General features: G+C 39.2%; 1 protein-coding gene across 1 annotated transcript; it reads left to right on the plus strand.

The window, feature by feature from the left end:
• Positions 1-1,270: 1,270 nt before the first annotated feature.
• Positions 1,271-27,907, plus strand: LOC118636395 (norrin cystine knot growth factor NDP). Its single transcript, XM_036271501.1, has 3 exons — positions 1,271-1,420; positions 15,617-15,997; positions 27,566-27,907. Exons 2-3 carry the CDS (start codon positions 15,824-15,826, stop codon positions 27,791-27,793), a joined length of 402 nt encoding a protein of 133 aa, XP_036127394.1. The 5' UTR covers positions 1,271-1,420; positions 15,617-15,823; the 3' UTR covers positions 27,794-27,907.
• The last annotated feature ends 50 nt before the right edge of the window (positions 27,908-27,957 follow it).

Genomic DNA, 27,957 nt, shown 5'->3' on the forward strand with positions numbered 1-27,957 from the left:
AAAAGTGGCATCTTATTAAAGGGTGGAGGTAAACCTAAATATTTCAAGACACCTCCTAAACATTAATGACTATTTGGAGTAAAGATTCTGCAGAAAAGTAATAATGAGATTATAAATCTATTAATGAATAATAAATGATGTGATACAGCTGAACATAAAAGTTTCAGCATCAACAATTACATGGGGTTCCAAAGAGGAATTTGTTCTTAAGTGTTATAATATATTTACTATACTGCAAAATACATTTTTTAATATTCTCAGTTTAATTCCTCATTGGTGTTAATAAAACAATATTCTGGAGCTTGGTCATCTAACATAAAAATTTATAAATGGTTTAACAGTATTTCATGTATTCTACAAAAATTGCTGATAGATTTTGGTCTTAATTTTAATCTTTTTAAGGGAAAGAATTATGAAACATTTTCCTTTGCCATCCCACAACTCATAACTATTATCTAGGTAGCAAGTGTTTGGCTCACACACATAGTCATCTTTCAATTTTTCTACTAATTGTGGTGTGATGAGTTGGTGTTACCTGTTAGTCTCACACTCACATTTCTCAAGGAGTCGAGGATTACACTTTCTCATTGTTTCTAAATCAGATCTAAAATTTTATTCTAAATGACACAGATGAAGGTGTTTATTAAAGTGCAATTGTAGATTTAATAATTTAAAAATAATTTAATGGATGAACGACTCTCATCACTCACACACATCATGATAAAACAGGGCAGTGTTATGCACTTGCTTCAACAGCACCGCCTGAGATGTAGTTCTAATTCCCATCTTTCTCTCTTATTTAGAATTTCAACTTTATCCTAATCAGCTGCTGAATTGTTAAACAGAATACCACTCTATCTTTGTATTTCTGAAACTGTTTTTATTGTGGACTGTACATCTTTATGGCAGTCACATGCTAGCCAATGAATTAAATCCAGAATATTCATTTATCTCCATATTACTTCCATAATCACCCCCCTCCCTAAAAAGGGGAAACTTTCTTTCCCTTGTTCTTCTAGGTTGTTCCCATTGCAAGATGCTTGGTGGAAGTGCCGAGCGGTGGGCAGCGGCTGTGAGTCCCAGATAAGGAGCGCCTCACATTTCCCTGGCATTTCCATTTGCTAGTGAGCTGCTGCGGCCGCACGCCTGATTGATATATGACTGCAATGGCACTTTTCCATTTGACATTCTCTCTCTCTCTCTCTCTCTCTCTCTCTCTCTCTCTCTCTCTCTCTCTCTCTCTCTCTTCCCCTCCCTCCCTGTGTCGCTTAAACAACAGTCCTAACTTTTGTGTGTTGCAAATATAAAAGGCAAGCCATGTGACAGAGGGACAGAAGAACAAAAGCATTTGGAAGTAACAGGACCTCTTTTTAGCTCCCAGAAAATTCTGAGAAGAAGGGAGCCCTGCATTTCCCCCAAGGTAAGCAGGAAAACAAGCGCTGACGGCTTGCCTAGAAAATGACTTCTTTCCAAACCTAGCATTTCATCCTCCTCTCAGACAAAGAGACAACCTTTAAATACCACTTAAATTTGCATTAATTTAATTTGCATTATTCTGTAGCATGCTAGCATTGTGTGTGTGTGTGTGTGTGTGTGTGTGTGTGTTTGTTTTTGTTTTGTTTTTTAAATGGGTCTTTGAAGTCTGTGACAGAGCAGGGGAGCCTCACAGAGAGGCTGGAAAATCTCTTTTGGTTTGACTTAAAGAGATTTGATTTTCAAACTCTCTGCGTAGTTGGATGTAACTTTGTAATGGTTTTTATATTGGACCCTGTGAAAGGAGACTGAGAAGCAGCAACTTGCAGACATGGATTCCGGATTCCCCAGTAGCTTCCTTACTGCCCTCATCTCTCTTACAATGGGGGCACTATTAGCGAAGGCAAGCCTTTGAGTTTAAAAGCGCACTGTTTACTTTTATTACTACTTATGTATGCTGCTGATCTCCTGCCAGGGCTCTGCCGGAGTACTTAGGATGACTTCAAACAATAGGCAACATTTATTTCTAGCTTTCTGTGTCATGATTTGCAAGAATCCTGTTCCATTGCACTCTTTTCCCAAAGTGCAAAGGCTTTGCTTCTATAGATGCAGTCAGGAGCACTGCGGAGGATGGATTTATTATATGATTTTGATTGGGCAAAAATTCTGAGGAAATGCATGCTGTTTGCCTTGGCCTTATTGCAAAGGGTTATTTTTAGTATTCCCCTTGTCCCTGCAGCAGGACCAGTACTACCCTGTCTAAGCATCTACCGGGAAAGGATGCTCCCACCAGCATAGGGACCAGGAGCTATAGAAATGACTCTTACTTCAGGAATATTTATTTGAAGGGTTCTTTTAATCTCCTGAATGCAAGTTCTCTGTTTAAGTGAACAAGTGGGCAGTAGTACACCTGGGCATAACTTTTTCTTGGGGGACAGGAAGTTTGACTGTGTACAAAATGTTAATGACTCAAAATGCCCTGTAAATGAGGTTCATTGTAATCAAGAGCCTAGATAAACCTGCATGAAAGTGGCAGACTCCCCCTGTCTATTGAGATTCAGGTGTGGGAAAGGAAGTTATTTGGCAAGATGAGAGTCCCAGGTTCTATTCTTTGCAACTGTCATTAATAACAAATATGGATGCTGTTAAACACGTCTCTTTTTGTTCCTAATATTAGTGTATTTTAATTACAATGAACTGGCATTATAAAATTGCTCTAATACATAATATCAAGTACCAGATGCACCTGAAAACATAGAGATGCCTAAAACACAGTTTTGGTTGTGGGTGTCAACCAAATATAGCGGGAGGACTGCAGAATGCTTCTTGATTGTATGTTTAGAGCAAATGCAAATAAATATCTGTTTATTTTCTTCTCCCCATTCTGGCTTCTGAAAGTAATTTTAGTGTTCTATTGACCAGTTTTCATTGTGGAGGAGAGACATGGTTTATGGGGAACCTTTCTGATTTTCTTGAATAACTAGTCTAGTAGGTATTATTGAAAGAAAATCTGGCTTTTCAATGAGTTAATTTACAAGTTTAGGATACTCACTGTTTGAGAAAGCCTTTAACCATGGTATGAATTCTATTGCTATACACTTTTACAGTGATTTTTAAAACTGCTGCTATTAAGGAATTTAGCCAAATCAAAACAATTTTCTTAAACTATTATTCAGGTTATTACATAAGAGTGAACACGAAATGCAGTGTTTTGAGTAATCTACTTTAAAATACATTTTGTTCAGGTAAAAAGAAAACTGTTTGAGGCCTTCTTGATGACTGTGTACCAAGCAGTTGACACCCACAGATGAAAACACGCCTGTGGAGTTTTCTATTTTAATTTGAGTTCCAATTATACTGTCAAGGAGAAAATTAATAAATTTTCAATACCTTTAGCAATTTCAAACTCATTTATTTTCCTGGGACCTTGAAAAATGTGGTGACTTTCTCAGAATTATAGCCACTAATGGTGGCTGGCAATTTTGACTTCGTTTCAAGAACTCACAATTCAAGTACTATTATTCTGCTTGGCTAATTATTCATTCCATTATTCTTGTAATGAATTATGCTAGTTCTGATGGATGCAAAAGTGGATGAGACATTGTTCCATGCCCTTATTCTCAGTCTGTATGTTATCTCCAGTTAGATTTTGGAACTGAAATGGACTTTGCCAGTGGGTAAATTGGTCAATGACCTCCTTATTACCAGGAATTATTTTAAAAATCTGCTAGTATTCAGATTTACTTGAAATGCTTATTACTTATCAATGAGTTTTCTTACCATTTATGATTATGAGGTTCCTGTTAGGCCTTTATCATTGGTTTCTAGGTATATGTAATTTGCTTAGCTATCATGGCCTGGATCTTTCCTGCCTAGGTAGAAAAAACCTGGGAAAAGAGCAATTGAACCTTTTTTCACCTTTTATAAATGACCAAGTGCTGTGTGTATCTAGGACGGCTGTGTATCACCTACTCAGAAGCTGACATCAGGGCCACTGATGAATCACTGAATTAGAAATATGTACAGAGGAAGATGCAGTCACTATTTCCCACCACTTACTTTTTCCACCCCCAGGATCAAAAGCAATGACCTGTGGGCCTGGTGTAAATTCAAGAGGTCCCTGGGGAAAATCACCAGAAGTTGTTCTCCAAACCCAGGTCTCTGTGAAAGCCACACACAGTGTTGCTTTCAAATAATACCATCTCGTGTTTTCTGACATGGGTAGGTTACTGAAAAAAAAAAACACCCTGAAAACAGTATCACCACAGTCCCTGATTTGGTCACCAGAGTCCCTGACTTGGTCCTTATCAGCAGATAATTACCCCCTCCCTGTGGGTGGATTAAATGCCTCTGATTCCCTGGGGTGCCTGAGTCACCCTAGCTAGCTCTCAGCTTCTTGGCCAGCAGCCTTCCATCCCATCCTCACCTCTTCCTATGATGGTCAGTATGCTACTTTGTCCAAGTCTCATGGATGGGCCAGTGGGAGCAGAAGGGATGGAGAGGCAGGTGGAAGGACTGAGAAGTGCTAAAGCAGAAGGAAGTTGGGCCATGCGAGGATGGGTGAGCTCCAGTGACCATATTTCTGTGGTCTGCCATGGCTGTGATCAGCTGTCATTTCCTCCTCGTGTATGACACTGTGCAACATATTAAAATTTCTCTGGGATGGTATGTTTGGAATTCCTCTGATGCCCCACCTCAACAACTTACCCGGACAATAAAAGCAAGGTTGTAAGCCTTTGAACAGCTGGCAGGCTATATATTTCCCCTCTTTCTTTCGCATAATCTAATTCAGAAAACAATCCAGCTAGACTGGCAGTGCCATGTCTGGGTACTTGTTTCCTGCAAGTGTTTCCTCTACCACCTCCTCCCACCCTCCCTGGAATCTTCCTGGGTGGCATGTGGCTTTCTTTTTTTTGCTCTCCACCACTCCCACTCCACCCCTTTTTCCCTTTGCCTGAGCTTCTTCCATTGTGAGCTTGCCCTTTGCTCTGCCTGTTTTCCTGACAGCCTGGGTCCTGTTCTTTGAGGTTTCCCCATCTCCATAGTATTCCCAGGATGTCATTGTTGGCAGCAGCTCTGCTGGGCTGATAGGATTGGGGGGCTTTTGGAGCCTTGAGCCTGAACCCACTCACAGAGAGGAACAGCCACATGGCTCTGCTGCCCTTTAGGCTGCTGAGAGCAGGGCTGGAGTGACCCGGGCTGGCAGGGACAAACATACCATCACAGTGACCCACACATCTCAGGCAAAGGGCTGGGGGTGGGAGTGCTATGGGAACGCTTGGATGCACTTCAGCCTACATTAAGAGAAATGTGGTTATTCTGCCTTTCAGAGGAAGGGACAAGTGACTTGAAACAAAGCTCCCTGGATCCTTGGGCCCTGCCCTGCCCCCTTTCTCTATCCTTCCCACATTCTTCTCTTCCCAAGGAAAAAGGCAAGACAGGACTTTTAATGTGGCTAGCATAGGCCTGAATTTCTTTATGAAACCCATTTGGTAAAAGGGAAAAGGGAGAGATGGATCTTGGGTTGAGCTGAACTAAAAATGCATAGGTCTGGGGAGATGAGGGAGGACTTTTTCTGTTTTTTTCTTTTTTCTCTCTCTCTTTCTCTTAACACAAAACAACGCATTAGTTTATGAGTTGCAAATGGAAAAAAATAGACTTTTCAATTAGACATTCCCATTTAAGAGTCTCATGTAACCCCCTCTGTGCAGCATCCTTAAAAGATACTGCTAATATCTTTGGGACCAAAAGGTATTAAAGAACATTCTACAATGCAGCTTCCTATTTCTTTTATTTTCCTAGGGGCTTTGGTAGTCTTTCTGAATTAGCTGAAGTTCATTAAAAGACCCAAAAGAAAAAATTTAACACAGCTGAATTAAAATGAGCCTTTTCCTGTTAGCTTGACAAGAAAAAGAAAAAAAAAAGAGAGAGAGAGAGAGAGAAGAAAGAACCAACTCCCCTCCTCTGCCACTTCTTGGATTTTAATATGAATTATTCCATACAAGTCCCTAGGCTAGAGGATCTATTTAAAGACGCCTGGCAGCATGAAGGGAGAGGGTAAAAATACAACCACTCTTTTGTCCATCAAAGGTTTTCTTTGGGAGGACATTAAGAGCATTTCTATTTTCCTGTCTGCCCCTGCCAGTGGCAACATTCCAGCTAGTAGTACCCACTCCTCACCCATCAGATCAGCAACCATGAACTTCTATGTTTGCTTCCAAGAGAAAACAAAGACTGGGGAATCCTTCTAAAACCTCTATGTTGTACAGCTGGGGTAGGAGAAGCTGGTACTGAAATAAATGCTGGCTTGGCTGTACAGGTTGCATGCTGCAAATTCACATACCCACACATTTGAGTTTTTGAGAATAATTGTGCCGATGGCATTATTTCTGATGCCAACTCCCCTTACATCTGCAAGCTTTTTTTGTGTGTGTGCCAATAGTTTACTTGGTATCATTCATGCTTACTGTCCGTTCCATCAGAGGGTCTCAGAGTCTGATGGATGAGCATTTATTATTGAGAGTCACACCCCCTAGACCCATTTTCAATAGTCAGAACATAACACCCTGGATAGGGTTCACAATCTGGAACAACTACTTTCTTGTTAGAAAGAGTGCTGACTCAGAACATTTTTTAAAAAATGGGTAACTTCAGTTGAAAATATATCTCTAGTGCTTATAATCAGTAATTTATCCAATTTGGGTACATTTCACCCTCATGTCAAAATCCACACATGAGCATTAAACTCAGATTTATATATTAGATATATTTCCCTTTTTGTTTTTCTATACAAGCTAAGAATTTTTCATACAATTTTTTTTCTTCCAGGGGGACTGGCTAGATCCCAACTTTTTCTTTTAAGCTATGATCCAACCAATTGCAATATCCTTTAAATATGAAAGGGCAACAGGTTAATACATTTAAGAAAGTTGATGAGCTGTCAGAAAATGCTCAGAGGTGACCTTTCTGCAGTGTCACAAACCAACAATAGCCCTAAACATGGAGTCTCTTTCCATTTGTTCATCAATAGGGAATAAAAATAAGAAGAGAGCAGGTCATAGAAAAAGTAAAAAAAAAAAAAAAAGAAGAAAAAGGATTATTTTTGACGTTCAAAATCTGCCACTACAGATTTTCAAACAGTACCATATCAGAAAGGAAAGCTTCCCTTAATTTCATCTACTCCTTCCCAGGAAGAGGGGTTTGAACTCTGAAGTTACCTTCTTTACTTGATGTTAGAAAAGGAGGTCCACCCCTCAAAAAAAAATCCATCTTCAACTCTAAGTAAAATGTAGGTGCACAGATGCCTATAATGGATGAAAAGAATCAAATAAATCCAATCCTTAATCAAATTTCAACTTTTCTTTCAAACACAATGTGATGTTTTATGATTTTATATGTTTCTGTGATCCCCCCCCCAAATTATGAGCAATTACTCTTTTTCAGAATTAAAAAAAAAATTTTTAATAAAATTCTTGCAGGGGAATTAGCAATCGAAGGATATAGCTTTAGTGTGCGTGGTTTAAGCCAAGCAAGATACAAACAAACAACCAACAGCCTAAGAAGTTCAGTTATTATCAGTATAGGAAAACATATTTTTATGTGATATTATTTTAACCTTACCCCTTTGACATAGGTCGGCATCCACAAGTGTTCTGGATTACAATAAGATTGAATTCAGTATTCAAATTCTACCATTGGGAAGAAAAGGCAAATTGAATAGGGAATGAAAAGACTGCATTGTTCCTATTGTTTATGTCCCATTTCTAACCAAGGGCTCTACAGCTGTTAGGTGAGATCACTACTCATCATTCCTAAATGTTGTTGAGGGTGAGGAGATTCAAATACAGCTTTGGAAACACTTTACCAGAGACTTTTAAGAAAAGCCAACATATTCATTTGGCTCCATGGTAAATGGGAGCCTGTACCCTGAGCTAACACTGGTCACCTCTCATCTCCTAAGGCCATACCACAGCCAGCAGTCCAGTAGCATAACCAGTGTCAAATTACATCAGCACCAGGGTCCCCAGAACACCTGGCCACCTTTTCTTTTCTACAGGGAGGCAATATATCCATGTGTTTTGGCAGGACTGAGTCCCTGGGTTGGGTATCTCAGATCTCTCCTGTTTTCTTCCCAAAGGTTTTTTTTACAAGGTGAATGGTTAGAATGTGTCTCATTCCTCATATGAAACCCCCTTCCTAGGAGGAAGTAGGTGAAAGAAAAGGAACCTTTCCTATCTGAAATTGTGTATTTGAAATCATTGAAAGCACAGTGACAGATTTTGAACATCAAAAATAATCTTTCCTCCTTCTCTTCTGTTAGTTCTGTAGCTTCCTCCCTCCTTAATTTTATTACTCATTGATGAAAGGATAGAAGAGTCCATGTTAAGGGCTATTGTTGATTTGTAGCACTCTAGATAGGCTACCCCTAAGCATTTTCTGACAGCTTGTCACCATATTGTCACAGTTTTTAGTGGGCTTGCTAGATTTACAAAAAATAACCTAAATTCCTGGAGGAAAGGTCTAACTGTATCATGCTTTTTGACACTCAGGTAATCAGACCTGGTCATTTCCAATTTATGCAAGGTTTGTATTCTAAAAGTCTGTTAGTTATGTCAACTGTTAAGAACTCAGAGTTAGTCTTTCCATAGAAACTATAGAAATCTACAAAAGTTCAGCACACGATCCAAGAGCCATACACTTTTAGACCTAACCTCCTCTAGCACAAATGTTCCACACCTAGCAGAGTGCCTTACTCTTGACCACTAGTACCTTATTTATTCTACAGCTGCAGAGAAGACAAGTGTTCTAATCAATTTTTCTCTTCTAGCCTGAAACAGAGCATCACAGGTGGCCTCATTAGAGCATGAAGATCTGTATCACAAGCTCAGTTTAGGAATAAGATTCATTCATAGGAAAGGTACAGGAGTGTTGAGCTCAACCTATTTATCATAATCATGATCATCATTTCATCATCAAATGAAAAAAGTTTAATTCTAGCATAAGTGACTATTATTTGTCTTTCTTCTCTCCCCATCTGATGGAGACTGGAGAAAAAAACACTACACATTTTAAGACAGCTTTAAGAGAAACAGGAACTGGTGAAATATCTTCACTAACTCCTTCCTGTTATTAACCACATATGATTAATTTACTAACCATACTGGTTTTAAGACCTATTTTTATATCGGCCACCAATATGACCTCATCAAGGGGCAAATTCTTATAGCTTGGTCTTCAGTGTTGCCTCAGACACCACATTAGAACTTGTTTGGACTTTTCCACAATCATTATATTCTTTCTGCACATTGATTTGAAGACTCTGTAGCCCCAAAGCAAGTGTTGTACTCTGAGGAGCTTAGACATGGTTAGAGAATATCAGAAATGGATAGAATTATAGAAGCATCTAGACCATTCTGTTCATTTTGTAGATGAGGAATCTGAGTCTCAGAGACGTCAAGTGACTTGTTGAAGATTGTGCAGCCAATGATGGAAAGGTAAGATTCAGAGTTTGAGGTGTTCAGATCAGCCTTCTTTCTACCAGATCAGGCAATCATAGAATGCCCTTTAGGTTTCAGAATATAGTGGAATAATTGTCCAATACTTCTAACAAATGAGTGTAAAACACTGGGAGACTGAATACTAACAACATAGTCTGGAAATAGGTTTGGGGAGAAAAAGATGAAAGCTGTGGGTAAGTGGGAGTTTAGGTAATAATTAAAGGTTCCTCTGGATTTATTGAAATTCAGAATTTTAAGTTTCAGTCAGTCTTGAGGTTGAGTCCTGCCATACCAGTCCCTTCCCAGACAGTAAATTTATTCAATTCAAGGACACATACACACAGATGGGTCCACTTGAGAGTTGGATCATCCCCAGGAATTATTTGTAGTCCCAGTCTTTTTTTTTTGCACCCCTATTTACTGCAGGATTGTGATTTATTGCCTCTTTTCAAAGCTTTATTTCTCCTTTCCTTTTGTTTCTCCCATCTTTTTTCTTCCTTCATCACCCTCACTGCTGAATTTGGCCATGCTTGGCTAGTCATGCAGGTTGGGAGAACAGCGAGTCCTATCCCTGACTGGAGGACTGCTATTTAATCACAAGGATGTCATTTTCTCTCTCCTAAGTTGGCACAATTGGGGCAGGCACTGCCTCACATGCTCCTTCACCTCTGATTGCAGTGTAGACACTATGAGACAATAGAGGCAGGAGCCACTCCCTTCCCACTGATCTTGTGGCACCCCATCCTTGGAGTTACCTGGAGCTGGCAGGCTAGAAGCCTGGCAGCATTTGTTGTCAATACTACTGCCTCTGGGTCAGCCCAGGCTTGGCTTCTTGGCTGCCACTGATGTGCTACCAGATAAAAATAATATCAAAACTCATTCATTGAGCGCACGGGATGCTTGATAGAATCCAACATGCTGTTTTCAGTTTATAAATTAAGTGCCTTGGGAAGAAGCATCTGACTTATTCTCCAAGGCATCTAGTTGACTGGATCCAATTGGAATTCTTTGAGTTCCTGGGAAGGGGCTACTTAGAATTTCACACTCTCTGATTAGACCTTGAGTCTTGCTTTTCTATTCCTAGTATGAAAAGTTATCTAGGGGCAACCTTTTTTCCACACAAATCTTTTGTTTTGTTTTTTTTAATCCTCACCCGAGGACATTCTCCCATTTTTTGTTGAGATAGAGTGGGAGGAGAGAGAGGAAGAGAGAGAGAGAGAAACATCGATGTGAAGGGACACATCGAGTGGCTGCCACCCTCATGACCAACCAGGGCCGGGGACAAACTGCAACCGAGGCACGTGTCCTTAGCGGGAACCGAACCCGGGTCTCTCTGTACCGCAGGCCGACGCTCCAACTGCTGAGCCAAACCGGCCAGGGCCACACAAATCTTTTATTTATTTATTTATTTTTGGCAATTTCTTTGTGAGAGAGACTCTACAATCTGCCATCTATACCTTACTCATGCCTGATATGATTGCTTTAAATTATAATAAATATAAAATTATAAAATAATTCTGTCTGTTACACTGATGCCATTTCAGATTCATTATATTTTATCTGCTTAATTTGATCTTTTTAGAAATGATGCAATGCATGTTGGATACAAATGAGATGTTAAGGGAGTTTATCAATGTGTCCAAAGAATAATCCAAGAAAACAACAGGCCAAGACTCTGCTGGTGGATGCAGTAAGCTGAAAGATGGAGTTAGGATAGGACTTCTTTTATCTCCTGACCCTTAAGTTTTATCTCATAGAACACAAGCAGACACGTAGTAGGTGCTCAATGAATGTGTTGAATAAATACTTATTGAAAGAAGCCACGGGAGGCAAAGTCTGCATCTATGAGTACTGAAAACAAGCTGGGGCAGGTGGGGGTATGAATACTGGAGCACCACCCCCTTGTCTGGCAAGCAGGGCAAGAATAAGTCCATTCTTGGCACATGCCACTTGATTTAGCCTGTTGCTGGAATAACTTTGAGAGAAACCAGCACTTTACCCTCTGCCAGGCAGAAGGTCAGCCCAAGAGTGAGCTGACTTGTAGACATAACACTATTTCTCACTCAGGAGGCGGAGCCCACTGTAAGCTCTGCTATATTATTTTGCTGAGGATGACAGGTGGGAAAATCTGGGCACCAGTTGTTCTTTTCCACTGGTATTGTTTGGAGGGTAGCTCCAAAGTCGGGCACGCCGACCTACGTGCCTCTCCTGTTGGCAAAAGGTCCACATTGAAGCTATTAGAATGTGGGCTCTGTACACTGGCCAAATCCATGTCTCAGAGACTGTACCCAGAGCACATAGCCATCCCGGGGCTACTGAATTAAGCAAGAGAGCCATTCTCTCATTCAATCCATCATTGTCTAGGCAGAGAGGTTCTAAGTCTTGATAGGCAGCATTTGATTTTATGCTATGTAACTTTTAAAAAATGAAAGCAAATTAGAATTAATTTAACTTTGAGAAAAATGACAGAAGCTCCTACAAGCCAGACATAGATATTCCAGACTGCTATAAAGTTGGAATCTCAAGTGATGTAAATTTTCTTCATTTTCTATTTTCCTCTTTGTGAGCACGTCATTTGGCACTCTGCACATACTCACCTATGCACACCCCAACTAACACAATGTTCAGACAACTTGACTTAACATCCCTCTTTTCTTAAGCATTATGTTTATTCCTTCTTTAACACAACAGTATTGAATCATTCAATTTGAACACTTAAGGCAAAAATCCCAATGTTGCAAGAATCTTACCTTCATGTTTTTGTTTTATCTTTATTGTTGAGAGTATTACGTATGTTCCTCTTTTTTCCCCATTGACCCCCTCCATCTGGTTCCCACCCCACATTTCAGAAGTCAACATAAAAACTGAACAAAAAGTATCATGCTTTGTGAATTTGTTGAAATGAAAAATCTATTATTAGTGGTGAAGCAACATTTCCTCTGTCATTCTTTTATAATTTATTACTAATTCTGAGTTGACCTTATCATTTTTAAAGAGAAAGTAATATAATACAGTTACATTTTGTGTGACATTAACTAACTTTATCAGTATAAACTTCATAATTTTGCTTACAGAAGTATTTTTTTTTCACCTTTCAGGAAAAATTTAACTGTGCTTGCAATTCAGGATGCTGCTACTAAGTGGCAGTAGTGCACAAGAACTATAAGAAAAGACTAGCATGTTTTCCCATATTTATAAGAAATAAAAATATAATACTATTAAAAAATACTGACACAGACTTTAAACATCCATCAACTTAATTACTCTTTTAAACCTAGCTTTTAAAAGAGAAACTACTGTTTTCTAAATAAAATTTTGAATAGGCATACATTCACAAGTTCAAAAATCTAAAAATTAATGCAGTGAAAAGTTTTTCTCCCATGCCTGTCTTCCAACCTCTACAGGTAACTAACTGTATAGTTTCTTGAGTATCCTTCCAGAGCTTCTCTGTTCAAATACACATAGTCGCAAATATATATTATTATTCCTCCTTGATTTAACAACACAAATCTGTAGAGTTTCTGTATTTTTAAAAATGTAGGTGCATAGTATTCCACTGTATGAATGTTGTATAATATATTTAACCAGCTTCCTACTGAATATGTTGTGCTATATTTTATGCTATGGCAACTAATGATACAGTGAATAACCATATGCTTGCGTGATCTCTCATGTAGGATAATTCTCTGAATTGGAATTGCTGGGTTTAAGTTATATACATTTGAAATTTTAATAGATATTGACAAATTGGCCTCTACAAAATTTGTATAAATTTATATTGTACTGTTTTCAAAATGGGTCTCTTTCCCATAGCCTTGCTAACAGGGTGCATAATCAGACTTTTGAATCTTTGTAAATCTGATTGGTTGGACAAAGCAAAGTACTTTAATTTTCATTTTCTTTGGATGAGTGAGCTTACCAATTTTTTATATTTATGGACTATTTATATTCCTTATATGTTCCTTTCTGTGGAGAAAATGCAAATTCCAACAAATACAATTATTCATACATTTATGTAGAGTTTTGATTTTAATGTTGTTGCTTGTTGTCTTACTATCATTCTATACATGTTTTTCTTTCATTTGCTTTGCTCATTGACCATATCTCCTGGCCATGGCTCTGAAGAAAAAGTGCTGGAAGTGGAGAGGGAACAGCAGGACTAGAATGTCTGCTTTCCCCTTTATCCCTTTGCCTTTGCCTCCTGGGGGAAATATCTGTAAACTCAAGTGGTGAAAGGAGAAATCTAGTAAATTTGCTTTCTAAGACTAATTAAGGCTTCAAAGAGACAGATAACCACATGGGATAATATAGTCATATTGAAACTCAGGAAATGGTCAGTGTTATTGCAGCCTATGAAGGAAACCCCCCTCCCAAAAGCACTGGCTCTTTGAACTAAAGTCTTGGTGAGTTTCAGTGTAATCATGCAAGGAAAACCTAGAGTATTCAGGTGAAAAGAAAAGAAAAAGTGTTCTTCTGTATTCTTTGCTGATTTGGAGCTTTAGTCTCAGGCTTGATCAATTTTAATGAGATGTTTCCATTAGCATGCACATAAAGGAAAATGGTACAAAGTTGTATGAAAAGATGGTATCTTCAACTTTAGGATTATCTTCTGCATATAAAGATGGTAGTAACTGAACCCATAAGTATTAGGTAGTGACATTTTAGAGCAAAAGGGAACTTCATTTGCCATTGTTTCTAACTCCCCTACTCTACAGGTGAGAAAATTGAGGCTAGAGCAGTTTAAATGAGCTGTGCAGGGTCACCCAGGTAATTAATGGCAGTATGAGAGTCCAGGTGGATCCCCTCCTTACTGATCTTTGCCCTTCCTTTAATTTATAAAACTTCCCTGAAACATACATGCTGAGATTTTGCCATTGCCAGGGATGCTGTGTTCTGAAATAGCCCTATGTCACACATAATTTTCTGCTTGGGATCCCCTGCCCCACATTTACATGACAGCTAACTGAGGCTAAATAGGTCTGGGGCCACTCTATTGGAGCAAAACTAATTGACTTATATGAGCTCAAACTTCTAATCTTGATCTTATCAATACTTTGCCCTATTAATTCAGACCATTTGTGAGTAGGAAGTTTAAAAAATATTGTACTATGAACAAAAATCAATCTTTTATCTAAAATACATTTGAAAGTTTTTCAGAAGCATTGATTATCATGTTCCTTTTGTTTTGTATGTAATGTTAGATTTCCCCCTATTTTCCTAAATGTTTGAAAATATTTCTTATACTCGTTGTCTTCTTTGTGATAAAAAGGATCAATGTTGGCCATACATTGAAAATTAGTGAGGTGATTTGGGGACATCTCTGGACCCCAGCCCTTTGTCTAAGAGGTATATGGTTAAAAGAAGAAAGCAGATATCAGGAAAACCAGTATAGCATGATCCCATTTTAATGGTAATTTTCCGCTCCAATGACCACTTACTTTTTCAAATTATGCCATGTGCTCAGGCAACAAAGATTGCAGAAATGCGTGACTGTGTTGGCAAATACACGTATTATCTTAACCACACTGGAGACCATTTAGCATAATATGTATCTCAGATGCAGTTTGCCATTGATGCTGGGTGGCATGGGGCTTAAAACAAAAACAGGATGGGCCCAGAGCACAGAAGTGGAAAACTAGTGGGTGGGTGGGTATTGACTTGGATGTGGAAAATGAATTTTCTTCCCATGGGACATGGCCTGTGTTAATTAGTGCTGACCTTTCTCCTCTCTGACGTTGATACCAAAGCTTACTGAGAAACTGAATAGACCCCCCCAAGCCAGGAATAAGGATGAGACCACCCAATTCAGTTATGCTGTGGCCAGAACCACATGTTTAATCTTTACTACTCAAACTATTCTTGCTTGTAGGATATGGACTCCAGCAATTAAAGTCAACATATGCTTCCATTAAACCACTATTTCCACTTTCAAATGGTTATAAATATGTAGCATAAGCTATGGAGGGGGTATGGAATGGATGGCAGTTTATGCTAATTGCACTCTAGAAACCAATATTCTCTATTTGAAATGGCATGGAAAAATTCTACTTAATACCTCCTGGGTTTCATTCGGGTTTTTTTGTTTTGTTTTGTTTTGTTTTTTCAGTAAATGTTTCTGGGGAAAATAATTTTTGTTTTCATTCCAGCTGTGCAGCAGATACAGTGATGATGGATTGCAAGTGCAAAGAGTAAGACAAAACTCTGGCATACAAAGGACAATGACAACCAGAAAACTTCAGCTAAATCCTGCCCTTTTCTTGGAGGGAACTATATCTTAGGAGGTGAAGGCATTTTTTATTTTTAGTCCTCTGCCTCCCTCTGCTGTTCCCCTTGAGAAGTTCTTTCTTACAACAATGAGAAATCATGTACTAGCTGCATCCTTTTCTATGCTCTCCCTGCTGGCGCTAATGGGAGATACAGACAGCAAAATGGACAGCTCCTTCATGATGGACTCGGACCCTCAACGTTGCATGAGGCACCACTATGTCGATTCTATCAGTCATCCACTGTACAAGTGTAGTTCAAAGGTAAGAGCAAAATCTCTGTGACGGTAGCATTGCTTCTAGAAAAAGGAGAGAAGCCATATTCCTTTGTCAGGGGATGAAGAACTATGATGATAGCACAAATGTGAACTATATGGCTGGCCCACAGGGCTTGTCGGAGAAACATGCTTTTAGGTTTTTTCACCATGCTTTGCACTTTTGTCAGTAAAGATGCCTAATTAAGCATGTGTAAACACTGCCAGGTTCTATCTTTTCAGGCTGCTCAAAGTCAATAAGAAAGACTGGAAGGTTCTCACAATAAAATTGTTGCTAAACTAAAGATAGAAAGGGTGTTGTGACATCCTTGGTTGTGAAATTTATGAGTGGTAGTGTGTCTTTTTTTAAGAAAATAAAAGAAGTCTACAAGTTATTGTAACACCTTCTATCTCCAACAGTAACAAAGAAAAAGGGAATGCAAGAAATATGGTTGAGCAGTGAAATGTACTTCTTGAGAGGCTCTGCAATAAGTTTCCTGATGAACTAGTTGGTCATTGGCCTTGTGGTCCAAGACTTTCTTTACCTTCTATGCTTATGTTTAAAATTATTTCAAAATATAAATGGCAATTTGATCAATTTTCATTGATTATTCAAATCACTCTTGTTTGGAGTGGATTTTTTTTTTTTTGCACAGGCAACCTATACAACTGATGTCTCAGTGTTGAGACAAATTGATAAGAAATATTATGCTTCAAAAATCACCAAGAGTGACCAACCACATAGACTTCCTCATACGGAGGCACATAAGAAAGAACAGACTTAGAATGAGAATTTTTATAACTGTCACTGCCCCAGTCACATAAATGAATTTTGCCCACATTTGGTAAATAAGAATTTGTTTAGGCCAATCTCAGAGATTTTCACTTTTAGTCCTGAGACTAAAACCACTTAAGCATTCTCATATGGCAAGTATCTTTTAATTACTAGTATAATTAAGAAGTTTTTGTAATATCAACCACTAGAATTCAGACCATATAAGTACATCTCTCTACCTTCCATCTAAAAGCATTACAACTCTGTCTGCCTTTAATATTTCCATAACTTGTCTAATGATAACTTGCTCAATGATGATGGCTTGTTTTAGTTTGAGGGGAACATAATTTTAGTTAAATCATTTAACCATTATATTAGTAAGATCTATGATTGTGAGAAAAAATGGACCTAAAGAGAAAGATTGTAACAAATAAAAGTTGTGTTACTAAACAGCACAAAAGATATTTGTCCTGAAGTTCTGCTTGTACCTAAGAAAAACTTTCTGTGTCTTATTTGTACTTGTAGAGCTAGAGAGAGAGAGAGAGAGAGAGAGAGAGAGAGAGAGAGAGAGAGAACTTAAAATTTTAAAAGACCACAAGACCACAATTCCTTCTTAGGAAATAAAACTAAAACAAATTGAAAAAAACAGGATGTGTTTTTACAACTGTGATTGCTCATAAATTGACTGGAACAATTATTACCTTCTCCACCCCCCACCCCTATATAGCATTAGCTAGGATTTAGTGTTTCTAATGCCATGGATGATTTATCCTTCTGTTGAGTTGTCCTCCATAATCACGATTCTTAAAAAAAAAAAAAAAAAAGAAAAGAAAAGAAAGAAAGAAAGGAAAATTATTTCAAAGAAAGTGTCAAAGTGATAATAGGAAGGGACAAAGAAACAAAAATGAAAGAACAATCTGGAAATATTTGGCAAAATGATGGAGGAGTGCCTTAGCAATTATCACATTAATTAAGGGAAGGTCAAAGAAGAGATATCATTAACTCGAATCCAACAAACTCACAGGACTTGAGCATGAGTCCTAGAAATGAATTTTAGTCTACCTTTGTTCACCTCTGTTTCTTCCAGAACACTATGGGAAATAGGGCAAAATTGTAATAGTAAGAGAAATGTTTGTAATTTCATGGGAACAATCTGTTTTCAAACTCCCAAACTATCTCAAATATAGCAATAGTTTTATGTAAATGGTGCTTGTAATTAGAAACCTTTCTTTGGCCAAAAAAATATGCCTGGCAGAATCTCAAATACCCAGACCTTTCCTGGATTAGATTTTCTTTGTGTATCTAAGAACAAAACTATTTTTTTCATTTTGAATTATTCTATAATTCTTAACTTTCACAGACTCAGGCTGATCTTCTCTCTAATGGGTCTCATTTAACAAAACTGTGTTTCTAGACTTGGGATGAAGCATTTAGCTTCTCTCTGGAAAATAGCCAACAGGGGTTTTTTTGAAAGAGGAGACTATGGTAGATTTTTCCTCTCTGCAACATTTTTCCTCAACATGATGTTCAAAGGCCATTATTTATTAAACATGTGCCTACTGTTTGCATTTCAATTGTTAACACTTCCTGACTTACATTTATCCAATGTCTGCCCTTAGGAAGACAGATGAAGAGGAGCTTGTGACCCAGGCTTAGGGAAGGGAGGATACCTGCTTGAAACAGCTAATGTGCATCAGGCACCACATACTATATAATCTAATCATTGCTGACAAACCTGTGATGAAAAGCATTACTATTCCCATTTTACTGACAAGGAAGATTGAAACCTGAACAAAGTATTACATAGATTGCTCAATGTTATATAGCCCAGGAGGGGCAATGCCTGTCTTGGAACATTCATCTAATGACTTGGCTTCATATTGGAAGAATGCAAGTAGAATGCAGGAGCCAATATTTAGAAATCCAGGCTTAACTTCTGATCTGTTGGAAATAATGATTTATACTCAGCAATCTTTCTAGAATTACAACTAGTAGTGAAAGTTTTTCAGGGAGCCTTCCATGAAACTGCCTGTTCCCCTAGTCCTAAACTTGAAGCTGGCCAGCCCCAGGGCCCTGTTGCCCATCTCCTAGCAATTCAGGAAAGAGCTAAGATGGATTTAGTCAGAAAAGGCTGGCTACGCTGGTCCACCAAAGATGTCAGTGTGGCCACAGATTATGTTGTGCCTGGTGGCATTTAGTGGTGACACCTGCTAGGATTGGGTACAAAAACTCTTGGAGTGGCAGCTTCATTTACAATCTTCCCTGAAATTCTAAGTAAGTAAAGGCTATTGAATAAACAAGCAAAAATGCAGTAGTTAGTGGAACAAGCTGTCTAGGGCATCTTTAAGGGAAAGGAGGCGTCTCATACTTTTAAGTGATAGAGATTTGGTTTCAATTTCCAGCTCCACAGTTTGCTAACTAGGGGAAATGAAGTAATTACTTGCTCAGTTTCTTTGTAAAATGGAGCTATTGCTATCTACCTAAAGGTATAGGTATGAGTATTGGTGATAATATTTGTAAAGCATACAGCACAGTGTCTGGCATATAATAGATATTAATGAATGATATTATGATCTTGATGATGAAGTTCTAAACTGGACAGGTGTTTAGACTCACTTTTCTATTTCAGTCACTACTATGATCTCAATAACTGTTGGGATCTCCTATAGACTTAAAGGATTAGGAAAATAAACCTCCTTGTGGTTCATGTTAAACACAGAAAGTTGGCAATGGTGGGGGGATCGTGAAGAAGACCAAAGTAAATGTAAGCCACTGTGCTGGGTGCTAAAAGAAGAGATAAAAGTAAAATAGAAACAAATCCTTCTGTTTGACCTTCCTTCCCAGGTGAGTGGAGGAAAGAAGGACTGGAGGGGGTCTACTTCTGGATTCAGGTCAGGGAGAGGTTTTCAGGAACTGAGACTGAGAAAACTCTGAAGTTTGAGTTGGGTGAGGAGTGGGAAATGGCAGCCCCAGGCCAGGGGTGTGGAATCATGACATAAGGTTGTCTGAATTTTGAAGAACCACAGGAGCTGCAACAAAAGAGAAGGAGAAGGAGGGTTCAGGGCACAAATCCTGAAAAAATTCCCAGAGTAAAAGGGACCTGGCATGCCAAGGACTGAGCCTTGTGGTTGAGAGGTAGCATTTAGGATCCCCAACCTGTTTCATACTGGTGCCCCTGAAACTCATAGAGTGTGGTAGAAGAGATGAAAGAGTCAAGAATATTGAGTTTACAACACAATTAACTACTGGGGAGATATGGACCTATTTTTAAAAACAGGAACAAATGTATACTGAATGCCTATTATGTGCAGGAATTATGGTAGATACTAGAGGCAGAAAAATAGAAAAAAAGACAAAGTTTTAACTCTCATAATATTTACAAGTAAATGGGGGAGAGAGGAAAGGGAAGTGTTCTATGTGCAAAGTCTTATTCATGTTCGATTGAGTTGCGACCAGAGTGAAGGGAACAGATTCTAGTTGGAGTTGGCAGAGTTCCCACCCAACCTATCAAAGCTCTTACCATCACCACCTCCCCCCATACACACTGTTTCATTCCCCTAGTTGCAATTTTGCTGATGCCCTCAGCCTGGCACAGACACTTTAAAGGTCAATCTAGATCCCTGGAGATGAATTGAACAGTCATTTGTTGAAGGTGTTGGTGTGGGAAGGTTTAGGAGAAACATGGGCAAATCTTATTTCTGAGGAGAAAGGGTGTGCTTCAAGGGGTGCCATGGAATAAGTGGTATATAGTGTTCACTGCTGAGAAAAAGGCAAAATATGTTTCACACTCAGTTGGGGTAAAATAGCCAAAAACTTATTCTAGGATAGGACAGGTACATCTTTATTCTGGTACTGATGGAGAATCTAGTCAGTCATGGCCTGAGCCAGGAATTCATGGAGATTTCACATGACAGAAGAGGAAAATGACTTTGGTGATGGTAAATGCCTTTCAACAAAGGATGATGAAAACCATCTGTGTTTGGGTTTTCTCTCATTCAGAAGGTAGTTGTGTAATGCAGAAAAGACATAACTAAGAACTATGGTAGTTCACCAGAGAGGTCAGAGGTCTGAGGTCTCCAGTGCATTCTTTGGTCTGGACCCAGGAATCACAGCAAGCTATATAACCCTCATAATGTAGCTTGAACTTGCCATGACCAACTGGAACACTTTACAAAAACTAAGGGTTTGATAGGATGACTGTCATGCACTGTGGTTACAAGATAAGATTCAGGAATTAGGCTGTATTAGTTTAGAAGCCTGGCTCTCCATTGTATAGTCATGTGACTTCAGGCTGGTAGCCTATCTTCTGCCTTTTAATTTTTTAATTTGTAAAATAGGGAGAGTTTACCTTCTGAAATGATTAAGAACTAAGTTGCATATGAAGGGCTTGGCGTAGTGCCTGGAGCCTAGTAAACATTCAATATATGTTATATATCATCATCCTTACTATTATTTTATTATTACCCAAGGACCCTTTTATTACTCTTAGCTTCAGCACATGGAAATAAGATTAAAGCATGAAGGAGCCTGTCCTTGAATCAACACTCTGAACCTGGAAGCTCTGTTCATATTGGATGAAACTGGCTTTCACATCCAGCTGGAGCCAAGTGACAGCAAGGTTGGGGGAATACAAAGGAGCTCCTGGAGGAGTTGCCTAGTTTCCTAGCATCAGACCACTTGTTTGAGAAACATAAGATAATAAAAATTAAAGTGGATCCAAAGCAGATAACATGTATCTGTCACCAACCTGGGTTATGAGAAGTTAGTAGGTCTTATGAGCAATAACCAACTGTTGAATTCACTGTCTAATGGTGAAGCCCCATGTGACTTTTTTATCAAAAGAAGTTTCTTTCTTGATGTGATAATAAAGCAGTATAGACATTTTCAATTAAGAGTATTTAAGTGCAGTTCAAAATGCATAGGAGTCCTTCCATGTATTAAAACACAGCCAAGTCATCCAAGCATGAAGAATATGTCAACCACAAGCTGGGGTCCAATGTGTTTTGGCAAGTGAACTGCTGTTTGAAGGTGTCAAAAGTTTAGTGAACTGGAGGATGAATTGGTTAGGAATTAAAGAGTGTATGGTACTATCCAACAAATTGCTGGGAATCCCCAAATCATTGAGAGATGGAGCTGAGTTAGGGTCTTGACAGTGAAAGAGGTATTATTTAGGACTGCCATGGTTCCTAGAAGATTCAGCTTTGCATAAGCTTGGAGGTGGTGATGATATGTCCCAAGAAGTTTATAACACAAGGGTCAAACTTGTACAGAAATGATATATAGTTAGGACTCCTAGAGGTGGGTAAAAGTAGATTAGAGAAAGGTGTGAGTTGGTTCATGCCTCAGGAAAACATCAACCAAAACCTTAAGAAAAATGCAGAATATCTGACCTCACTGAGAACTACTGAATAGCATTCTATAGTTTAACAAGATCTTATTTACATGCATATTATAGTTTAAGCTCTGGTATGGAAGGAGTCAGAAGGTGTTCATTAAATCTGTAACACAAGCGAAGTATGGCAGAAACTAAAATGTGGAATATCAAGAGTGAACGTGGAGAGCAGATATGTAGTTTTTCCATTCCTTAATGACACTCATTATGGGTCTTATCTTACAAACTCCCCACTGTACCTATCCAACACACATGCATAAAACACAGCTAGATTTTAATATAGTATTCAGCTTTGATGTAAGATCTATATACTGGGAATCTCTAAAAGAGGGGATTAGTGTGTGTGTGTGTGTGTGTGTGTGTGTGTGTGTGTGTGTGTGTGTGTTAAGAACCAAGGGCCCAATAATTGTTTTATAGTCTTTTCTTCAAGGAAAAATATTTGAATTTGGCAATGAGGGTAGTTGGGATTTCATTAAGCAGAGCTAGGAGGAAAGGGCATTTCTGAAAGAGGAAAGACATGAGCAAAGGCAAGAGGCAAGGAAAGTCAATATAGTTCCCTGAACTCCTAAGCAATTAGGAGTTTGATCAGAACAGGGAGTAGATGATGTGAATAAAAACAATTGTAAGAAAGACTGGAAAGATATGTGAAATCCATGTTATAGAGGGCCTTAGGATTTTGCCTGTTCCGGAGTTTAAATTTTATTCTGAAAGCTGGGGGCAGCCACTGAAGGTGTTTATTGTATATCTATGCCTTCTCCTTGCCCAGAAAGTCCAGGTTCTGAGGAAGAGGGGCCCATTGGAAGTGGCCCCAGGTTCTTGAGTCTTGAATGCTTGTCCTTCAGAATGAGCTGAAGGTAGAGCTTAAGATGCTGAAAACTTTTAGTGAAATCGTTATCAGGTTAGTTTTTCTACAAATGGCCATACATTGCTGAATTTGTAATTTTACAGATCAAAGCTAATTGTCTGGTCATTCAAGGTGTATTTGGTTCACCTGTATGTGTATCATTTGGGGATGATATGCCACCATGCCTTTGCTTCTGAATTAAGTCTGTTGGCACAGGTCACTGTATCCATCCAGACTGAAACTGGATTTATAAAGACTCCATTTCGGGAGGTGATTTTTTGAATAACTGCTTAATCTACCTAATAAATGATTTGCATTAGAGATGAAAAAATTGAACACTACTTCGAAATGAGATTTTAGGGAGCTCTTCTTATGTTCTGGTAGGTGTGTGGAGAAGGGACTTGGGAAGACCTTGGACTCTCTGTTATTAGAAGGATAGGGTGGTCACCATGGACTGGCCTGGCCCAGGTACTACTGACCTATGGCATAATTTCTCAAAACCTATTTTAGATCATGTTTTTTCACTTATCAATGTGAGGAGCAGGTAGAATAGAGTCAAAGTTTTAATAAAACCCTAACAGCTGACATTTTCTCTCTGCCTGTGATCTTTCAGAGAAAATAAATCAGTAGGTCTAATTCAATTTATCTTCACCAAGCACTGCTGGTTTTTTCCTGGTATCTCATATTCTCTTGGTTGCTAAGAGATTGTTGGATTCAGCCCAGCATCTTCTCAGGTAATGATCTATAATTAACAGAAGTCAGCTTCTCTTCCGTTTGGAAAGATGGGCAGGCCATTTCCTTCTTTTAATCTTTGTGTATTTAATTCTGTCCTATCAAGGGGGATAATGTCAAAGATAATAACTGGTGTGTTTTTAATAACAGCTGCTAACTCCTAAAATACCATGGAGTAAATGTCCAATGGTTTCATGTATATATGTATCTCTTAATCTTTTTATCTAAAAGTTCCACTTTTTATGTTTTTATTGTTAGTTCTGGAAATATAGGGCAACATTTGCTATCACTTAATATGAAATTCATCAAGCAAGACCTTCCCACATAAACATGGACCAATAAACTCAGGTTCCCCTCACCCCCTGTACCCCAGTATATAGGATTATATAACTTAATGAATCAAGCTTCTCACCCTACCCCACCTATGATTGCCACTTTCAGGACACCAGGTTTTATGTGTGGGATACATAAATGAACCTCAGTTATTTCCCTTAATCTGTATGCAAAATATTGAGTGTGTGCTTATGTCCATTATTTTGGGGATAACTTTGGTAGTTTGTGTCAGATTCTTAAAGGACTCTGTTTACTAAAACCACCTTGAAAGCTATTATAATAAACACACATCCTCTGTTACCTCAGCCCAAGCTTTATTATCATGCTAACCTACCTTTGGAAATGGAGATGGTTAGAATGAGTTAATTTTTGTCCTAAATGACTCTGAAGATGTGATTGTACAAATCTTAGGCTCACTCAATGTTTAAGCCCAGAAGTGTCATTCCAGGTCCCAAAACATACCTTGTTTCTATTTCATGCTCTAGTTTCAAGTTGTGTTACCTAGAATATTTTTTCTTAAGTATCACAGTATCACTCAGATTACCCTTTTTTTTATTCTTCTGAAACTATATTCCTTTTGTTTACCAATTCCCTTCACATAACAAATATGTGTGTGTGTGTGTGTGTGTGTGTGTGTGTGTGTGTGTGTATATATATATATATATATATATATATGTTATTCTTTACTCCCTGACTTTAATTTGGAATTATTTTCTGCATTTTGACACTGGCATAATTAGCATTGGGCCAATGGTAGACTGATATCTATCTGAGGAAATTTATTTTGTTCTTTGATTTTTATTTGCACATCATGGTGGTGGGCCTTATTCAGTTTTTCTAAGCTCAGTTCACTTTAGAATCACCTAAGAAGCTTTGAAAACCACAAAAGTGACTCTGGTCAATATGGCGGTGTAAGTAAATGTGGTATCCGGTCCTTCCACAACCACATCAAAGTTACAACTACACTACAGAACAACCATCATTCAAAACCTCCCGAAATCAAGCTGAATGGAAGTCCTACAACTATAAAATTAAAGCAGCAGCTACATCAAGACTAGTAGGAGGGGGAGAGGAGCTACAGGCTGTCCCCACACCCATGAGTGGCGGATAAAAATCAGGAGGACACCTCAGCTGGGAAGGTCCTCCCTGAGGACTGAGGGGTCCCTGTCCCACAACAGATTCCCTGCTCAGGGTTCCAGTGCCAGGACGACAAGTCCCCATAACTTCTGATTGGAAAAACCAGCAGGAACTGAGGCTCAGGGAAGCTGACGCAGCTGGAGCCCCAGGCAGCTCCTTAAAGGGCCTGTGCACAGACTTATCAGACTCACTCCCTCTATGCTTGGAGGGGAGGCAGCTCGAGGGGCACCAGAGACATACAGGGAAGAACTGAGCTGTTTGGCATTGGAGCGAGGGCTGGAGAGGGGACTTTCTCCAGGACAAATGTGCTGTCAGAGGCCTTTGTTCCTTTGGTGAGCCCTTCCCTGGGGCGGCAGACAGTCACCATATCTGGGACTCCAGCAACCTGCCTTACACTGATAGCCCCGCCCTGGTGATTTCCTGAGGCCCTGCCCCACCCAACTTTCAGGCCCACCCAAGCTGTTGCCAGTTGCTTAACCATAGGATTGGCTTGTCTTGGATTCTGCTTCAGGTTTTCTTTCAAACAAGCAGCATCTGGTCTCAGATAGCCCCATACCTCTCATTACATAATACACTGAAACAAACACAGGGAAGCAGCCAAAATGAGGAGACAAAGAAACAGGTCCCAAATGAAAGAACAAAACAAAACCCCAAGAAAACAACTAAGTGAAATGGAGATAAGCAACCTAACATATGCTGAGTTCAAAATACTGCTTATAAGGATGCTCACTGAACTTAGTGATAACCTCAGTAAACTTAGTGAGGGCCTCAAAGGCATAAAAAAGGACCAGTCAGAAATGATGGATGTACGGTCAGAAATGAAGGAGGCATTAACTGAAATAAAGAATAATTTACACAGATTCAATATTATAGTACGTAAAGCCAAGAAGCAAACCATTGATTTGGAATATAATCTGATTGGGCAAAAAACGCCCAATCAGAACAGCAAAAAGAAAAAAGAATCCAAAAAAATGAGGATAGTGTAAGAATCCTCTGGGACAACTTCAAGCGTGCCAACATTCGCATCTCGGGGGTGCCAGAAGGAGAAGAGAGAGAATAAGAAATAGAAAACTTGTTTGAAACAATAATGACAGAAAACTTTTCAAACTTGGTGAAGGAGACAGACATACAAGTCCAGGAAGCACAGAGATTCCCAAACAAGATGAACACCAAGAGGCCCACACCAAGACATATCATCATCAAAATGCAAAAGGTTCAAGACAAAGAGAGAATCTTAAAAGCAGCAAGAGAAAGGCAGTTTGTTACCAACAAGGGAATTCCCATAAGACTGTCAGCTGATTTCTCAAAAGAAACTTTGCAGGCCAGAAGAGAGTGGCAAGAAATATTCAGAGTGATGAAAAGCAAGAACCTACAACCAAGATTACTCTATCCTGCAAAACTGTCATTTAGAATCCATAGCCATATAAAGAGTTTCCCAGACAAGAAAAAGTTAAAGGAGTTCATCACCACCAAATCATTATTATATGAAATGATCAAGGGTCTTTTTGAAGAAAAAGATAAAATATATGAACAAACAAAATGGCAATGAATACATATCTATCGACAATGGAATCTACAAGCAAAATGAACAGGCAGAACAGAAACATCTCATAGATACAGAGAACATTTTGTTGGTTGCCAGATGGGAGGGGGGTTGGGGGAATGGGTGAAAAAGGATAAGGATTAAGAAGTACAAATTCATTGCTAGACTGACAAACCTCAAAGGGAAAGGGGTTGGGCGGTGGGAAGAAATAAACCAAAGAACTTACATGCATAACCATTGGACACAGACAATAGTGTGGGAAAAGGCAGGAGGGGGGCAGGAGTGGGGAGGAGAGGGTCAATGGGGGAAAAATGAGGAACATCTGTAATACATTCAACAATAAAGATTTTTTTTAAAAAAAGAAAACCACAAATGTTTGACTCTGTCTTCAAGGATTTTAAATCAATTGGTCTGAGAAAGGGCCTGGGTGTGGACATTTTAAAAACAAACTGTAGCCTGGCCAGTGTGGCTCAGTGGTTGAGCATCGACCCAAGCGCCAGTTTGATTCCTGGCCAGGGCCCATGGCGTGGTTGTGGGCCCAGTCCCTAGTGGGCCGGGGGGCGTGCAGAGGGGCCCAATTAATGTTTTCTTTCATCAATGTTTCTCTCTCTCTCCCTCTCCCTTCTTCTCTCTCTAAAGTCAATAAAGAAAAAATAATAAAAACAAATTTTACCACATGATTGTAACGTGCAACCAGAGTTGAGAGTCACTGATCTAATCCAGTAAGAATTGGCAGAGTGTAAAGTCCTTGTAAAGGAGGCTGTGCGACCTGGCTGGGGTTTTGGTATCTCCACAGGGTAATCTCCTCTCTTCTCTCCCCAGATGGTGCTTCTGGCCAGGTGTGAGGGACACTGCAGCCAGGCATCTCGCTCCGAGCCCTTGGTGTCTTTCAGCACTGTCCTCAAGCAGCCCTTCCGCTCTTCCTGTCACTGCTGTCGACCCCAGACCTCCAAGCTGAAAGCATTGCGGCTGCGCTGCTCAGGGGGCATGCGACTCACAGCCACCTACAGGTACATCCTTTCCTGTCACTGCGAAGAATGTGGCTCTTGAGACCTGCTGTTGAATGGCTTCTGGATGGGACAATCTCCTCCCATTAACAAGACAGTTCAATCAGCCAGGGAAGGACTGGCAAGAAAAAAAGTAAAGGCAAAAAAAAAAAAAAAAGATGCAGTAATTCCCAAAGGATTCTGTATATTCTAGTAATAAAGACTCTA

Source organism: Molossus molossus, unplaced genomic scaffold (genome assembly GCF_014108415.1).
Source record: "Molossus molossus isolate mMolMol1 unplaced genomic scaffold, mMolMol1.p scaffold_m16_p_2, whole genome shotgun sequence".
NCBI lineage: Eukaryota > Metazoa > Chordata > Mammalia > Chiroptera > Molossidae > Molossus > Molossus molossus.